The following is a 16,121-nucleotide window of genomic DNA, read 5'->3' on the forward strand; positions in this document are numbered from 1 at the left end:
GCTGTTTAATACAAATAATCCTTTTTAACTGCTCAACAAGGATTTGTGGTGATAGAGTCCACAGTTCTCCAGAAAGCTTTATTTCCTCCCCTCAGCAAAGTTGGGAAGTCCTTAAATGATGACACTTCATAAACTTGAAATCAGTGACCCCAGTCCCTTTCAAGATTTAACCTGATCTGGTTTGGGAAAATAAGTTTCCGACTTACTTATTTATTTACTTTTCACTTCCTGGGTGCTTTCACCAGGAACTTTCGTGGACTTTTAAAAGCCTGGGGGGGCGCCTGGGTGGCTCAGTGGGTTAAAGCCTCTGCCTTCGGCTCAGGTCATGATCCCAGGATCCTGGGATCGAGCCCCGCATCGGGCTCTCTGCTCAGCGGGGAGCCTGCTTCCCCCTCTCTCTCTCTACCTGCCTCTCTGCCTACTTGTGATCTCTCTCTGTCAAATAAATAAATAAAATCTTTAAAAAAAAAATAAAATAAAAATAAAAGCCTGGGGATAGGCTCGCCCTCTGATGAACACAGCCTTGTGGCTGAATTCCCACACAGTCCCTCTCCCCACCCTACCGCCCCTCCTACCCCCCCAAAATAACTGTAGAAGCCAATTAAAAGTACATGCAATGAGGAAAGCGTGCTCAGTTATTTTTTACAATCTGCTGCCCATTATTATGTTGTTTTGAAGGAGTCGATCATCCTTTTCGGAAAAGGAGAAAAATGTAAACAAAGAAAGAATTCTACGGCCCTTTGACAATTTGCAGGAAAGCGGGAAGTTGGAACAGGCAAGCCTTGATAATCTCGCGGATGATTGTTTAGCTCCAGTCTTTGTCCATCTTTCTTGTCTCTTGGCTCCTCTGCCTTCTGTTTCCAGGGCTTGAGGTTGTTAGAACCACCACCTGGTGACATACAAAGGCAGAGAAAACTAACTCCATCTAGTCTGCTCTTAAACCCGCAACAACTGTCCTGTTCTGACGCGGGAGAAAAAGGGAGGTTTTGTCATCCACACCACAGTGTTCTACCACACCCCCGTGGTTCTCAGCCAGAGGTAATTTTGCTCCCCCCACCAAGGGACATTTGGCCATGTCTCGATGTATTTTTGATCGTCTCGACTTGGGGGTGATGTTGTTATCCAGTGGGTAGAGACCAGGGTTGCTGCCTGACATCCTGCAATGCCTCAGAGAGTATATATTGGTCTGTTTGAGAGGGAGATGATGAGGGACACAGTGCAATAGTACCTCCCTTAGACAGGTGCTCCTGACTTAGTGCAAATCTCCTAGAACTTAGGGGCAAATGAGATTTTTATAAATCACACTGTTTCAGTGTATTAAAGGTCTCAGTCCTTAGGTGCTGGTGACACTTTATAGTTTTTGTCTCACTAGAGAGCATTCATTGCTGAGGAACCCTATGTAGACTCACTTTGGAAACACAAATGGGCACTAATGGGAGAGCTATACAAACAGATGTGCAAACAAGTAATTTTAAATACAGTCAAGTCAGGATCAACAATATGATTTAACTGTGGGTCCTACTTAAAAGAGACATTGTGCGTGCTCATCTATCTCCGATCTCAGCACTATGGATGCTTCGGTGTTTCAGTATTGTTATTGGTAACTGTCGGTTGCGGAGGACTCTGTGGTGCATTGTAGGAAGTTAAGTATATATTCAGTGGCCTAGGAATTTTTTTCCAACCCCTAGAGGTATTCCACTGGCTTTGAAACACTGCCTAAAATGAAATAAACACTCTTTTTAAAAAGATTTACAAACAAGCAAGAGGTTAATCCCTCAAGAATTTAGACTATGACCAGTTCCTTTCTTGTTACATTTTTTTTTTTTAAAGATTTTATTTATTCCACAGAGAGATCACAAGTAGGCAGAGAGGCAGGCAGAGAGAGAGATAGAGGAGGAAGCAGGCTCTCCGCTGAGCAGAGAGCCCGATGTGGGACTCGATCCCAGGACCCTGAGATCACGACCTGAGCCGAAGGCAGAGGCCTAACCCACTGAGCCACCCAGGCGCTCCTTCTTGTTACATTCTTAACTGGACCTAGGGACCGCGTTCTGAAGAACAGACCATGAAGTCTGGCTTTCCCTTTTCCCTGTCTCGACCAGTCTTGGTCATTAGCTGGCCCCGTCCTAACTACCCTAGAATAACCTTTCCACTTCAAGGAGCTCTCAAAATGTAAGATGGTGGCCCCAGAATAGGAACTGATATTATCAGCATTATTAATAGCACAGTGGAAAATCTTGTGTGTTCCACCAAACAAGCTGATCTTGTCATGTTTCTTTTGTGTGTTGGAACGCTAGTAGGCAAGCGCCAAACCGATCTGGGGTTTGAGGCCATAGTTTGAATGTCAGCTCATAGCTGACTGCCCGTGGATCTCTCACAAGACGGAACAGCGCGTGGTCTGGCAAGAATTCTAAGTGCAGAAAGAGTTCTAAGCTAGGAGCGACCTAGTGGGCCGCCCTTGTCCAAAGCAGCTTTAGCGTTTCACCTAACCCACTGTGGCCGTTCACAGATTGTTCGGAATCCTCGAAACGAGCCGGGAAGTTCTATCCGTTGGAATTTCTGCAATGAGGAAAGGTTATGTATCTGCTGGGTCTCGTTTGCTTGACCACTAGCTGTGTGTGACTACTGAGCACTTGAAATGTGGCCAGTGTGCCTGAAGACATGAATTTTTGATTTTTACTTAATTTTAATCTAAATAGCCAGATGTCCTCGTGGCTGCTAATAAACAATACCAATCCAGGAAACACTAGCTCATTCCACATCTTAATTATAGAGGTCCTGATTCCTTTTTCTTTTATTTTTCTCCATTATAAATATAACAAAATTAAAGGATGGTCGGAAAATAAAGAGGAATTCTGTTTAATACTCATAATTTTATGATCCTAACGTAATTGTTCTATATTTGGTAAATTTTCAAGGTTTTTTTTTTTCTTCTAGGTACTTTTAGATGAGTTCAGTGTGATTTATCGTAGTTTGTTTAATTTTAACTTTATCTATTATAACCAGTTTTTTTCTCCACTTAACATTATGAGAGAGATAGACTTTCATACTACTTAATAATATTCACAAGCTGTCGGGGTTAATGTTTGCCTATTTCTTAGCTTGCTATACCATAGTTTATTCATCTCCTGTATCTTTGTGTTTTGGGATTGTTTCATTTGTTGGATTGCTGGCTTATTTGTTTGCTTGTTTGGTTTTATGGTCATCATAAAATAATGCTAAAGTAAACAGATGAGAGCGCATTGCTGTTTCTCCTTTTTAGACTCTGTCTGCTGCCACATGATTGAGTCTTATGTAGGTAATGGTTTATATGGCGAATCATTTCGGCATCCCAGATTCATTTTGGAAAAACTACTTTTTCACCATTCAGGTGAAAAATAGACTTGAAAATTGCCAAAAGGCAAGAAAGCCAGGACTTATTCTCTCTGCGGCACCATTTATTCAATAAATTAGGACACAGATTACTATTCTTTCCCTCATAACAATAGACATTGCTGATAAAATATAACTGCATTTAGGGCTGATGACATAGACATTTGGGTTTACAAATGGGGAATAAGTTCCCAGGCAAAAATCCTGCAAAAAATCCTGCAAGTAGGAAACCCTGCAGATGATCTCTAGAATCTATAAGGATGAGAAAATTAACAGAGACAAAACAAAACACTCTCTTTTATCTTGTCCCTTCTAAGTATATACATAGTTCTTTCTATATTGTTACATCTCTAAACTAGCCTTTTCCTAATTTAAAGCAATCTAAATACAGTCCAAGGGAACTTTTACACATCTTATTCTTAGTAATTATTCTGAAGATATTAGCTAAAGACATTTTATACTTTGCATGGTGGTAAACTGTCACATCATTTTAAAAATTTGAAATAAATTTTGTATGCTAATGGTTCTGATCCTCAGAGAGCAAAGAGTTCCTGCTGATAACACAGATAAGTTGAAGACACAACATAATATTAGAGTCCAAAAAAATAAAATGTTCTCATTATTCCCAACTTTAGTCTTAGTTTCTGTTCTATCTCTGTTTTTGTTTGGATTAAGATTTGTATTTGAGGGATTGCACATGGACTAAGTGACTTCATATTCATTACACGTCAGGCTACACATGCAAAGCAGTTTTATAAACCACAAAGCAGGGGCGCCTGGGTGGCTCAGTGGGTTAAGTGTCTGCCTTGGGCTCAAGTCATGATCCCAGGGTCCTGAGATGGAGTCCCGCCTCGGGCTCCCTGCGTAGTGGGGAGTCTGCTTCTTTGCTCCTCCCCTTGCTTGTGCTCTCTCTGTCTCTCTCAAATAAATAAATAATATTAAAAAAACAACAACAACACAAAGTACAGTGAAAATCTAATACAAATGTTTGGAAAAGTACTCTTTGCTCATCCTGTCTATGAAAAGGAGACTTTAAAATAGGTCTGATGTAAAGAAATGCAAAACTTCCCTCCCCCTCATCCCCCTTTCTCCGGTGCAATGAATTTAATTGATGGTATGGATCTGGTTTTGTTTCACATAGAAGAGTAAAAATGTTTGGCCTGATAAAAGAACGGCATTTAGGGCTTTTATTAGTGATACGGTCTAGGGACATATATCTTCTCTTTGGAAATGGAACATAAGTCTCCAGATGGCAAATGACGGGAACTTTGTTAACAATATGAACTAAGCACAGAGCCAGAAATTCATTTCCAAAAAATCAATACTGTTTGTACTGGAAATGTTTGTAAAAATGCCTGGAATACTGTCAACTCTCCATGCACTTTGTGGATTATCTGGGGAAAACATTTAAAACTTGAGAGGTTTTCCTCTGCCATCTGGTTAACCTCTTGTTTTCCTCTGCCATCTGGTTAACCTCTTGTTTTCCGCCTTCAACTCTCAAAAGAATGTGAGCTGATTCCGGCATTAATATACACAGCCTATCATTATGAGCTTAAGTCTGCTTAAAAAAGAATGGCAGTGATTTCAGGGTCCTGTGTAAAAGCTTAGCAATCACTCCTGCCATGTGACCTGTAGTTCATGTGGACGAGGAAGAGAGGCCTCTGTAATTTGCTTATGCATGCTTTGGGCTGAGTAAATCCCAGGGTTTAAGAATTTCTAATGCGCAGGAAACCAAATTCGTGGTTTTATTTTTCTGATTTACAGGTGGTTTTCATGAGCCTATGCAAAAGTTTTTGGGACTGTGGCCTGGTCGCCTTGGACGACATTGTAATAGAATTGGGAAGCTGCTCATCTCCAGGTAAGACGGTTCGGGATTTAAGCTCTCTTTGTTTCCCAAACCTATGCCAGCATACCCTGTTTCTCTAAGATCACACCCAATACATTGAGTCTGGGCTGGCCTCTTAGTTTTGTTTCTCTGGCCAGAAGTGCCCCCTCTCCAGATCTGTGTAGTAAGTTTTGGAATTTAGAAATGATGATTTTTTACGCACAGTGTGACAGTGTGCGTATGGCTTATATTGTCATCTGCAAGAGAGGTAGTGATGGTAATACGTGCTTGAATAGTGGGGACAATACCTGCGAATTCCCCAGCCTAGGACCCAGCACAAAGCGGTGTGTTTAAAAAAAACACCTTCTATTGAAGTTACTGTTAGTTATTTTTAATGGGTCTTACATGAAGGCAGATTTTCCAGTAATAGTAATGAAATCATTATTATACAGACATTACACTAAACACATCATTTTTCTTTTTTTCTCTCTTTTTTAGAGAGTCAGGGAGGGGCCGAGGGAGAGAGAGAATCTTAAGCAACCTCCATGCCCAGTGTGGAGCCTATAAACATGTAATATTTAAATGATAATAAAATAAATATTTCCCAAGTGAATTAAAGGACAGTGGAAAGTGGACCAAGCATTGATGATAGTGACAAAACCAAGATGGTGGCTATGTGTTGGACATTCTTTCTTTTTTTTTTTTTTTTAAGATTTTATTTATTTATTTGACAGACAGAGAGATCACAAGTAGGCAGAGAGGCAGGCAGAGAAAGAGAGGAGGAAGCAGGTTCCCCACTGAGCAGAGAGCCCGAAGCGGGGCTCGATCCCAGAACCCTGAGATCATGACCTGAGCCGAAGGCAGAGGGTTAACCCACTGAGCCACCCAGGCGCTGTGGACATTATTTCTTATGAGAAAATGGTACATACCTCAATCCGGATCATTGGTCCCTGTCTCTACTAATTACCACTGCATCTGAAACCACAGGGTATCTCTTTCTTTAACAAACAGGCAAACTGTGGAATCCATGTGGTGCTAGAAGAGAATCTCCTTGTTTATTTATTGAAAAGATAGTTTGTTTTAGTCCCTTGATTTGTGATGCACTGCAAGGACAACACAAAGAGAAAACAAGAATCTACACTTGAGGCATAGGAGAGGGAATGAGGCTTCATTGGCTCGTACCGTATGTGAAATGAAATGAAGTAAAATCATTATTATGAAAGAGATGTAAAAAAAAACAGGCTATGTGTTAGAGAAATTTGCTAAGAATCTGGGTGTGAAGGCACAACCATGTCGCGGCCGGCGCGACAAATCGACCAGGGTCGAGAGGGTAAGAGGATGGTGAAAAGAAATTAAGAGACAAAGAGATGGGGGCAGGAGGAGCACCAAGGAGCATGTCCAATAGTGCCAATTTTATTCAAGGCAGCAAGGCATTATATGGCTAACAGAAACAATCATAAGAAAGTATCTATTTTTAGCTGATTACTGAAGAGTTTGTAACATGCACAGAAAATCCTTCAAGCTTTCCCATTATCTATTTCCCAAGCACCAATAGCAGACCCTCTAGCGCCAGATGTACTGACTTCAAGGCCACTCAAGACATAGTTTATGTAAGCAAAGCACAGTCTTACAATGGTGTAGTCTATAGCCCGTGCAAGGACAGCAAGGACCAGCCAAGAATTTCTGACCCCGACCAAATCGTCTCTATCTGACTAGCAAACGTGTAGGAAGTCATGTAGGTGAGCTCACAACACATAGCACAGACCCTTTCTCAGTGCTACTCCACTTTATCGACCTAAGCCTTTTGTTGGGCTATTCAGCCTTTAAAGGAGGCACAAGTCAGGGCCTGGTTTGGTTCTCATCTCAAGCCTTATCGTGGCCTCCCACACAACCAAATTTAGGCAAAGAAGTTTCCAGTAAGTGGGAGGTGGCACCTTTCTAATATTAAGAATTGGGGCGCCTGGGTGGCTCAGTGGGTTAAAGCCTCTGCCTTCGACTCAGGTCATGGTCTCAGGGTCCTGGGATCGAGCCCCACATCAGGCTCTCTGCTCAGCAGGGAGCCTGCTTCCCCCCTTTTTCTCTGCCTGCCTCTCCGCCTACTTGTGATCTCTCTCTCTGTCAAATAAATAAATAAAATCTTTTAAAAAATCATCATCATCAAATTTATTGAAGATGGCATCTGAAGACATAAATATTTGTTTTTGGAAATGGAAAATAAGGCTCCAGCTGGCAAAACACTAAGACCTAATATTTGTTTAGCTAATATTTATCGAGAACTTCATGTTCTAAATACTTTACGTGCATGATCTCATTGAATACAGTCCTGTGAGGTAGACAAGAATATGGAAGCACAGGTGGGCGCCTGGGTGGCTCAGTTGGTTGAGCATCTGCCTTCGGCTCAGGTCATGATCCCAGGATCCTGTGATTGAGCCCCACATCAGGTTCCCTGCTCAGTGGGGAGCCTGCTTCTCCCTCTCTCTTTGCTGCTCTCCCTGCTTACAGCCTCTCTCTCTCTCTCTGTCAAATAAATAAATAAAATCTTAAAAAAAAAAAAAAAAAAGAATACGGAGGCCAGAAAACGCCAGTCATGACGTGCGTCCCCCACACACATCAAACTGTGTCTCCAGAAGCACGTTTAGCTTTCGCACCTTCCCCACGTCCCCCGAAGCAGCTCTAGAGTTGTTCTAAGGATTCCCTTCATTCACCCTGGATTTCTGAAGAAACCTCCTATATTAGGCAATTTTCTTATTTTCCATATTTCCATGAAGACAATTTCCCTCCAGCTCTCAGAGCCTTGTACGCTCATTCAGACAAATAAATTGGCCAGTCAGAGGAAGTTTCTTTCTCAGAGTTGTCCCAACTCCTCTGAATCGAGATGTCTGATGGTGCCCCGCCTCCGAGCAGGACCTGGCGTAGGTGGGCGGCCGGTGTTGGGGGGTTGCCTCTCCGGACACCCTGGCGTGTGGCCGGGTGACATGCCCACATGCAGAATGGGCTTCCTGGGAGCCACGGGCCGCGTATTCACTGAAGGAGCCTCAGTAATGACACCTGCTGTCTCCCTGCAGAGAGGCTTCTCCCTCCCCCTGGAGAGTGTACTTTTGAGCAAGATGAATGTGCATTTACTCAGGAGAGAAGAAACCGGAGCAGCTGGCACAGGCGGAGGGGAGAGACGCCCACCTCCTACACGGGGCCCAAGGGAGATCACACTACTGGGGTAGGTGAGTTACGCCACGTGGTGCTGTTTGCCAAGGAAACCCGACCTAGCATTCTAGAGGTCATTTCCTGCATGTTGAGAGGTGCCGATGTGTGTCCTGTGTCTAGGAGGAACGACACAGGCGATTCTACACACCTGGGAGAGATCATGAAATGTGTGCACGGACGATCGTTCTTTCTTTCTTTTTTTTTTTTTTAATTTATTTATTTGACAGACAGAGATCACAAGCAGGCAGAGAGGCAGGCAGAGAGAGAGAGGAGGGAAGCAGGCTCCCCGCTGAGCAGAGAGCCCGACGCGGGGCTCGATCCCAGTACCCTGAGATCATGACCCGAGCCGAAGGCAGAGGCTTTAACCCACTGAGCCACCCAGGCGCCCCTCGTTCTTTCTGTGTATACACTGCTTGCGTGTCCTGAGCAAAGACGATTTAAATGGGCTTACGAAGAGAGGCACACAGAAATAATTTAATCAGAAGTGGGTTTAAAAATAAAAGACAGAGGGACAGTGCGAAGGGAAAAAAATGTCGTGATCGAAGCTGGAGCCAGGACTGAGGCCTCGTATGGAAAAATGTGCTGGCGGACACGGGAGAAAACATTAGCAGGCAAGCGCGACTCTACATTTTCTAGCAGCTGCAGCAAAGATGAAAAACCTGATTCACCGTGTCCTCGGGATAAAGAGGTAAAGCACACCGCCCAAGGGTGTAAGAAGAGGGTGCATTTTCTGTAGAAAATACATAAAGTACAATGTAATAGACTAAACGTTGATTTACTTTCACCACGTGCAGCCGTTGTAAACAACGTCAGGGATCAGATACTCCACGCAGAATAGACCTTTCTCTCCGACACTCTTCATTTCTCTTGGCGTATCCATTGGATGCAAGCACGCTGCTTGGTCCAGGGAAGCAGAACTTGCCCTGATAGTAAGCCTGAAGAGATAAGTCCTCGAGGCTCCTAACAGAGAGGCCGTTATGATGGTAAACACAGCGGTGAGGACATCCGGGTGGCTCAGTCAGCTGAGCACTGGATTCTGGATTTCAGTTCAGGTCCTGATCTCGGGTCCCAGGTTGGGCTCCACGCTCAGCAGGGAGTCTGCTTCTCTCTGTCTCTCCCTCTGTGCCCCCCCCACTCCCACTCACGTGCTGTCTCTCTCTAAAATAAATACATAAATCTTTAAAAATACGTACATACATACATGCAAAGGTGAGTTAGCTACTGCTGTTTCCTGTGGCCTACCTCAAGATAAGCCTGTGGAGTAACTCCAGACAGCAACCTACCGTGTAACCTGTTTGGGACGTGGCTAAACTTGGGGTGGGGTGCACTCAGGAACAGCTTTATTCTTTCTTTGGATGCTTTCTTCACGTGGATCCTAAAGCATCTTCCCTTCCCCATGCCTTGGCAGACCCCATAGCTTCGCAGTCCTGTCGAGGTATGAGAGCAGGTACGTACGTATTTATGTGTGTTACCAAATCCAATCCAAATCCAAATCTTCCATTTCACATTCGAATGAATCACCTCTGTTTCCCTCAGTTTGAGCCCGACTCATAGTTTGGGGATGATAAAAGGGAAGAAAGTTCTTTCGTTTTCTTTGTTTTACTTCCTCCTCTGCCCCTCACTTCGTGATCTTTAACAGGATAAGTGGGAGAGAGAGTGAAAGAAAATAACTTTTAAAATAGTTGGTGCTGTTTCAGATTCTGTCTTGGCTGTTGACTGTCCTCTGTCCTAACAGATACCTGAATACTGGCTCTTTGGGGAAACACTGCGTCTTGCAATTTCTGGCAGTGTACTTCCTGGCTAATCTCCTCTGACCACCTGTTCATTCCCTAGCGCTTGCTCTACAAGGTACAACCCACATAGATTCTCCACTGGGGTTCCACCTGGTGGTTTTGGCTCCGGTCCCTTCAAGAGCTCTTGGTTCCAGCCACCTTCCCAGTGAGTGTCCATTTGGCCTCGTGTGCTAATGCACTCTTGCCTGACTAAGAAGAGGTTGTTCAGGCTGGTCCTACCCCTGACCTTCCATTCTGTCTTACTGCTTTAGCTGGCTGATGCTGGGACAGTGTTGCTTCCATAAGACAGGATGTTTTAGAGATTCAGCATTGGTCCAGTAGAACAGATAGGCACTTCCAGCACGGAGTAGAAGATTCTAAGGGGGCTCTTAGAGTCTGTGAGGCTGTCTCTGGAAGACCAGGGGCTTAAAAAGATAATCCAAAGACCTGTGTGTTAGTACCGTTTTGGTTGGGAATAGTTTATTGCCCTTTGTCGCCGGCAAAATCCACTTAGGGCTAGCTTTAGGAACAACTTGATGCAGAAGACGAAACTGTGCGATCAGGAGCCAGTTCCTCTCCTTGTCCAACCCTCTGCTCTGTCTGGTTTTCTTGGTTGTCTCCAGTCTTAGGTAGGCTTTCATCTCATGGTAGCAAGACCGCTGTAGCAGCTGCAGGTTTTTCAACATTAAATCGAGTGGAAAGAGATAACACAAATGAAAACACAAAACTGAGTCTCAATGGCTCTGACCAACAATGTCTTAAGGGCAAGGTACTGCCAACCTTGATTTTTTGTTTTTGTTTTAAAGATTTTATTTATTTATTTGACAGAGAGAGAGATCACAAGTAGGCAGAGAGGCAGGCAGAGAGAGAGAGAGAGGGCAGAGACTTAACCCACTGAGCCACCCAGGCGCCCCTCAACCTTGTTTTTGAATCCCCATAGGGCTTAATCTTGTACCTCGTATACCGCATATGCTAAAAAATGCCTTTAGAATGAATAAATGAATATAAGTCCTCCCTGACACATATGAATAACTAGCCGTGGGATGCCTGGGTGGCTTAGTCGGTTAAGCCACTGCCTTCGGCTCAGGTCATGATCCCAGGGTCCTGGGATTGAGTCCCGCATCTGGCTCCTTGCTCGGCGGGGAGCCTGCTTCTCTCTCTGCCCGTGCCTGCCACTCTGCCTGCTTGTGCACTCTCTCTCTCTCTCTCTTTCTGACAAATAAATAAATAAATAAAATCTAAAAAAAAAAAAAAAACAACTAGCCATTTATTTAACGAAACCCCTAGAAAACGGAATAGTGGGAAGGTATCTTTTTATTACAAGAGGAGTAGAGAAAGGTCAAGAACGAATCAGGTTGAATTGGAGCCCACTGTAGCCATGATGTGGTATCTGTGTGCTTTTATCTTGGGTGGGAGGAGGGTTGATAGTTTTTCTTCCTTTTCCCAGAGACACCAAGAAGGCTAGTGGTAGCAGATCTGAGAAGAGATACTCTCAAAGAGAGCTATGCTGTGGTATTGCCACAGGGGAATGTTCAGGGCAACAGGCCGTGGAATGTCTTGGACATGGACGAGAAGGCAAAGCAAAAATAGTAAGCAGTGGAGGGAAGGGGTCTTTGGAAGGGCAAGGAGGTCACCACACTCCAGGAGGTACAACAGACCAGTGAACTTTGGACTCATACCCCACTCACTGGCTATGAAACCGTGAGAAAGTTATGTCAAATCTCTCAGTTTCATTTGTGTCATCTCGAAAATGAGAATAATTATAGCTCCATGCCTCCCTACTGCTTTATAGGCTGGTTGAGAGGTTTGGGACGAGATTGCTGCTAGGGTCCAAATCTTAGTTTCACCTTTGAATTTCTCTAAATCTCATTTCCTTAGCTATATGTGGAATAATGAGTACCTACCTCACCGATTGTGGTGATATTTATGTGCGTATCATTCATATTTGAGACAGTATCCAAAACATACTTAGGATGTGACCTGATATAGAATAAATGCTCGATTAATGCTCAATTATTCACTCGTTCCTTCACTCATCAAGTTTTCATTGAGGTCTACTATGTGCCAAGTCCAGTTTAAGTGCTTGGGAAACACGGATGAACAAAACAGACAAAGCAATCATTTGCCGTCACGGAGCTTCTATTCTTGTGTGGTGTGGTGTGGTGTGGTGTGGCGTGGCGTGGTGTTGTGTGTGTGTGTGTGTGTGTTAAAAAGACTTTCTTAAGAAGGCTTTGCAGTCAAAAAATAAAACGCCTGATACAATTTTCTGAAACTTTAAGTCAACTCAGCAAATATATAATCAGTAATTTAGCTGTATAAGATTAAAGGTCTGTTACTTTATTTAAAATAAATCTTAGTTCTTAAAAGTTATTCCATAAAGTACATATTTCCCTGTAAATTCCCTACATATACACAAAAGGTAAAAAGGAAAAGTTAAAAAAAAAAAGCACAATTAAAAAAAATTAAAAACTGACAACAGAAACCACAGCAGGAGGGATTACTAATTAAAATCAAAAAGTTAGAAATTTCTGGTCACGCTCCCCTTTGCCCCCACCCCATCCCTTCCAGCCTGTCCCCTGCCAACTTACGAAAAGGTAACTGGTTAGCCCCTAGAGGGAGTAAAAATGTCACCATTCTATTCTAGTCTAGTAGGTGGGGACAGACAACAAAGACTACACTTAGCTATAAATTGTATAGTATGTTAAAAAGTAAAAATAGCTATAGAAAAAAAAAAAGTAGGGCAGGGGAGCTTGGAAATTGGGAGGAGGATATGAGTGGAGTTAGCTTATCTAAATAGAGTCACAGCTGAGCTCTTTGAGAAGGTAACCTGGAAAGAGCTGGGGTAGCTATGCTAGTGTGTATCTGGGGGGAGTGTTCCAGTGGGAAGCCCCTTAAGTGGAAGCAGGCCCAGTGTGTCCCACAAATAGCAATGAGGTCAGAGAAACAATCGTCGGCCAGGACTTGGCCTTCTCATTAGTTAGAAAGACCTCAGGTTTTACTTTCCCTGAAATGGGAAGATGCTGGAGAATGTTGAGCGTAGTGAGAAAGTGACCTGGCCTGGTTTTGAGGGGATCGCTGTGGCTGCTCTGCTGAGAAAAGACTAGAAGTGGAAACGGGGCAAGAGTGAGGTTGAAGAGCCCTGTGAGGATCTGGTGAGGCATCCAGGGGACCGACGGTGATGATGATGAATTTACAGTGAGGGTGGATGTACCAATGACAGCGGATCGGTCCGGGGGGTCAGAAGGGGTGAAATTCTGGAATGTTTTGAAAGTGGAGCCAGCAGAATCTCTTGATAGATGAAATGTGAGTGAAGAGCAGGAGAGGAGTCAAGGATGAGTTCAGTGCTTGTTGACCTGAGCAACTGGAATGTGAGTTGTTGACAACTCAATAGAGGAGACGGGATGGAGAGGTTCGTTGGGAAGATCAGGAGCTCAGTCGTAAATATGTCAGATTTGAGGTTCTTGATGGATATTCAAGGGGAGGTGTTGAGTGGGCAGTCGGAGGGCCAGGAAGGAGGGCTGAGCTGGAAGTTTTTGGCATATGGATGGGATTTAAAACCATGTGACTGGGTGAGATCTCCAGGGGAGCCCTGGTAGACCCAAAGGTGGACCAAGGCATAAGCCTTGGAGACTCCAAAGTTCAGAAGTCAGAAGAGGAAGAACCACCAAAAGAGACTTGAGAAGAGTGGCCAGTAACTCTGATGACATTTCCACAGTGTTTGTGGGAAGTAGGGACTCAACAAGGATGTCCCTGCCCCTCCCTTCCTTGTCTCCATGATTCCTCCTCCCTTGGCTCTCTTTTCACTGGTGGCCGTGGCTGTGACTGCCCCCTCGTCACTCTCATGCCGACACAGTGGTACTTACCTAATCCTTCCATGTGTCTGTCACTTTTATCTTCCCCACGGGATTGCAGATAACCTTAGGGGCATGTACTTGGACTCAGCATGGCCTTGCTGATGCTGCCTTACTAAAATACCCCAAATACCCCTGGGCAGCTTCATTAAACAACAGAAATTTATTTTCTCATGTTTACAGAGGCTCGAAGTCCAAGCTCAAGGTGTTGAGAGGGTTGGTTTCATTCTGAGGCTTCCCCGATGGGCTTGCAGGTGCCCTCCTTCCGGCTGTGTCCTCACATGGTTGCCCATTGGCCCTTGTTGTCCGTGTCCTGAGCTCTTGTTGTTGGATTAGGACCCACCCGAACAACCCCATTTCAACTTCATTACCTCTTGAAAAGCCCAATCTGCAGACACATCCACAGCCGCAATCCGAAGTACCAGAGTTAGGGCTTTAGTGTGTGAATTTTACAAGAGTGCCATTCAACACATAACAGAATCCTTCCCCGGGGTTAGCTCAGAGTGCTGAGCACTGAAGGAGGAGACACAAAATGGCCTTTGTCCTGCCGCTGACATCCTTCTGCTGAGATAACCTGAGTCTGTTTAATGTGCATACCACATTCTACCCCCACTCCCTCTGCGCAAAATCTGTGACAACCTAGCGGAAGCATGTTCAGTGGACACTCAATGACTCATAAGTTTGCTCCTTTATTTGCCTTTTGCCCAGTTTAGAAGGGCATGCATTAGTTAACTTGGTGTGGGTTTGTTCAAAGAAAAATGATATGATAGTGTTTGCTTTGTCTCTGAAAACGTTGAAGGATGTTTCAGCTGTCTGGATGTTCTGCAAAGATTACAACACAAAAACATCTTTTTTTTTATAAAGATTTTACTTATTTTTTTGACAGACGGAGATCACAAGTAGACAGAGAAGCAGGAAGAGAGAGAGGAGGAAGCAGGCTCCCTGCTGAGCAGAGAGCCCGATGCGGGGCTCCATCCCAGGACCCTGGGATCATGACCCAAGCTGAAGGCAGAGGCTTTAACCCACTGAGCCACCCAGGCGCCCACAATGCAAAAACATCTTAGTGTGCCCAATATTCACTCCCAGCAAATGCTTTTTAAGTTAAATGAAATTCTCTGGTGCACAATCAAGAGAATTCTGATTTTTTTTTTTTCCAGCACATCGCTGCTAGGGTCTGCCTTCTTCTTCAGTCTTTATTTCACCTGTTTCGATGCAAATTTTTAAAAGGTTCTCAAAGCGCCTTTCAGTCTTCTAACTAAAGAAAATCTTTTATAGGTGGGCGCCTGGGTGGCTCAGTTGGTTAAGCGACTGCCGTCAGCTCAGGTCATGATCCTGGAGTCCTGGGATCGAGTCCCACATTGGGCTCCCTGCTTGTCAGGGAGTCTGCTTCTCCCTCTGACCCTCCCCCTTCTCATACTCTCTCTCTCAAATAAATAAATAAAATCTTTAAAAAAAAAAGAAAATCTTTTACAGGTTCGATTTTATTCTACAATCTACAATAATGCAGTAATGCAGATGAGGCAGCGAAGTTTGCTGAGCGTACCTACACATATAGAATTGGATTGAAGGTGTTTTGGTTTTGTTCTTAAAATTACTTTAACAGTTGATTTACTGGAGAAATAATGTTAGCTAATGATCATTTATGGAATATTTACCATGCGTAGGCACTATGCTGGGAACTTTATATCTTGTCTTAGTCAGTATGAGCTGGTTTAACAAAAGTGCTACAGACCAGGTGGCTTAAACAACAAACATTTCCTTCTCTCACTTCTGGAGGCTGGGAAGTCCAAGATCAAGGCATCAACAAATTTGGTGTCTGGTGAGAGCCTGCTTCCTGGTTCATAGAAGGCCATCTTGTCACTCTGTCCCCACATGGCCAAAGGGGCAAGGGCTCTCTCTGGGCTCTCTTTTAAAAAGATACTAATCCCACTGAAGAGAGTTCACCCCTCATGACCTAATCAGCTCCCAAGGGCCTTGACCTCCTAATATCATCACATTGGGGGATAGGATTTCAACATATAAATTGGGGGGGGGGCACAAACATTCGGTCCATAAACACATCCTTACCACAAAGTAAGTGGAAGTAAAGTGAATGGATGGCCT

General features: G+C 44.0%; 1 protein-coding gene across 1 annotated transcript in view; it reads left to right on the forward strand.

The window, feature by feature from the left end:
- Positions 1 to 16,121, forward strand: part of LOC111153635 (MAM domain containing 2) — a 145,181-nt gene that overhangs the window by 110,260 nt on the left and 18,800 nt on the right. Inside the window, exons 10-11 of the mRNA XM_022512779.1 lie at positions 5,134 to 5,227; positions 8,260 to 8,412. Of these exons, the coding sequence (XP_022368487.1) occupies positions 5,134 to 5,227; positions 8,260 to 8,412 (247 nt within the window). The remainder of the gene's footprint in view (positions 1 to 5,133; positions 5,228 to 8,259; positions 8,413 to 16,121) is intronic.

The sequence above is a fragment of the Enhydra lutris genome, unplaced genomic scaffold (assembly GCF_002288905.1).
Source record: "Enhydra lutris kenyoni isolate GAN:26980312 unplaced genomic scaffold, ASM228890v2 scaffoldscaffold33, whole genome shotgun sequence".
In the NCBI taxonomy this organism is placed as follows: Eukaryota; Metazoa; Chordata; class Mammalia; order Carnivora; family Mustelidae; genus Enhydra; species Enhydra lutris.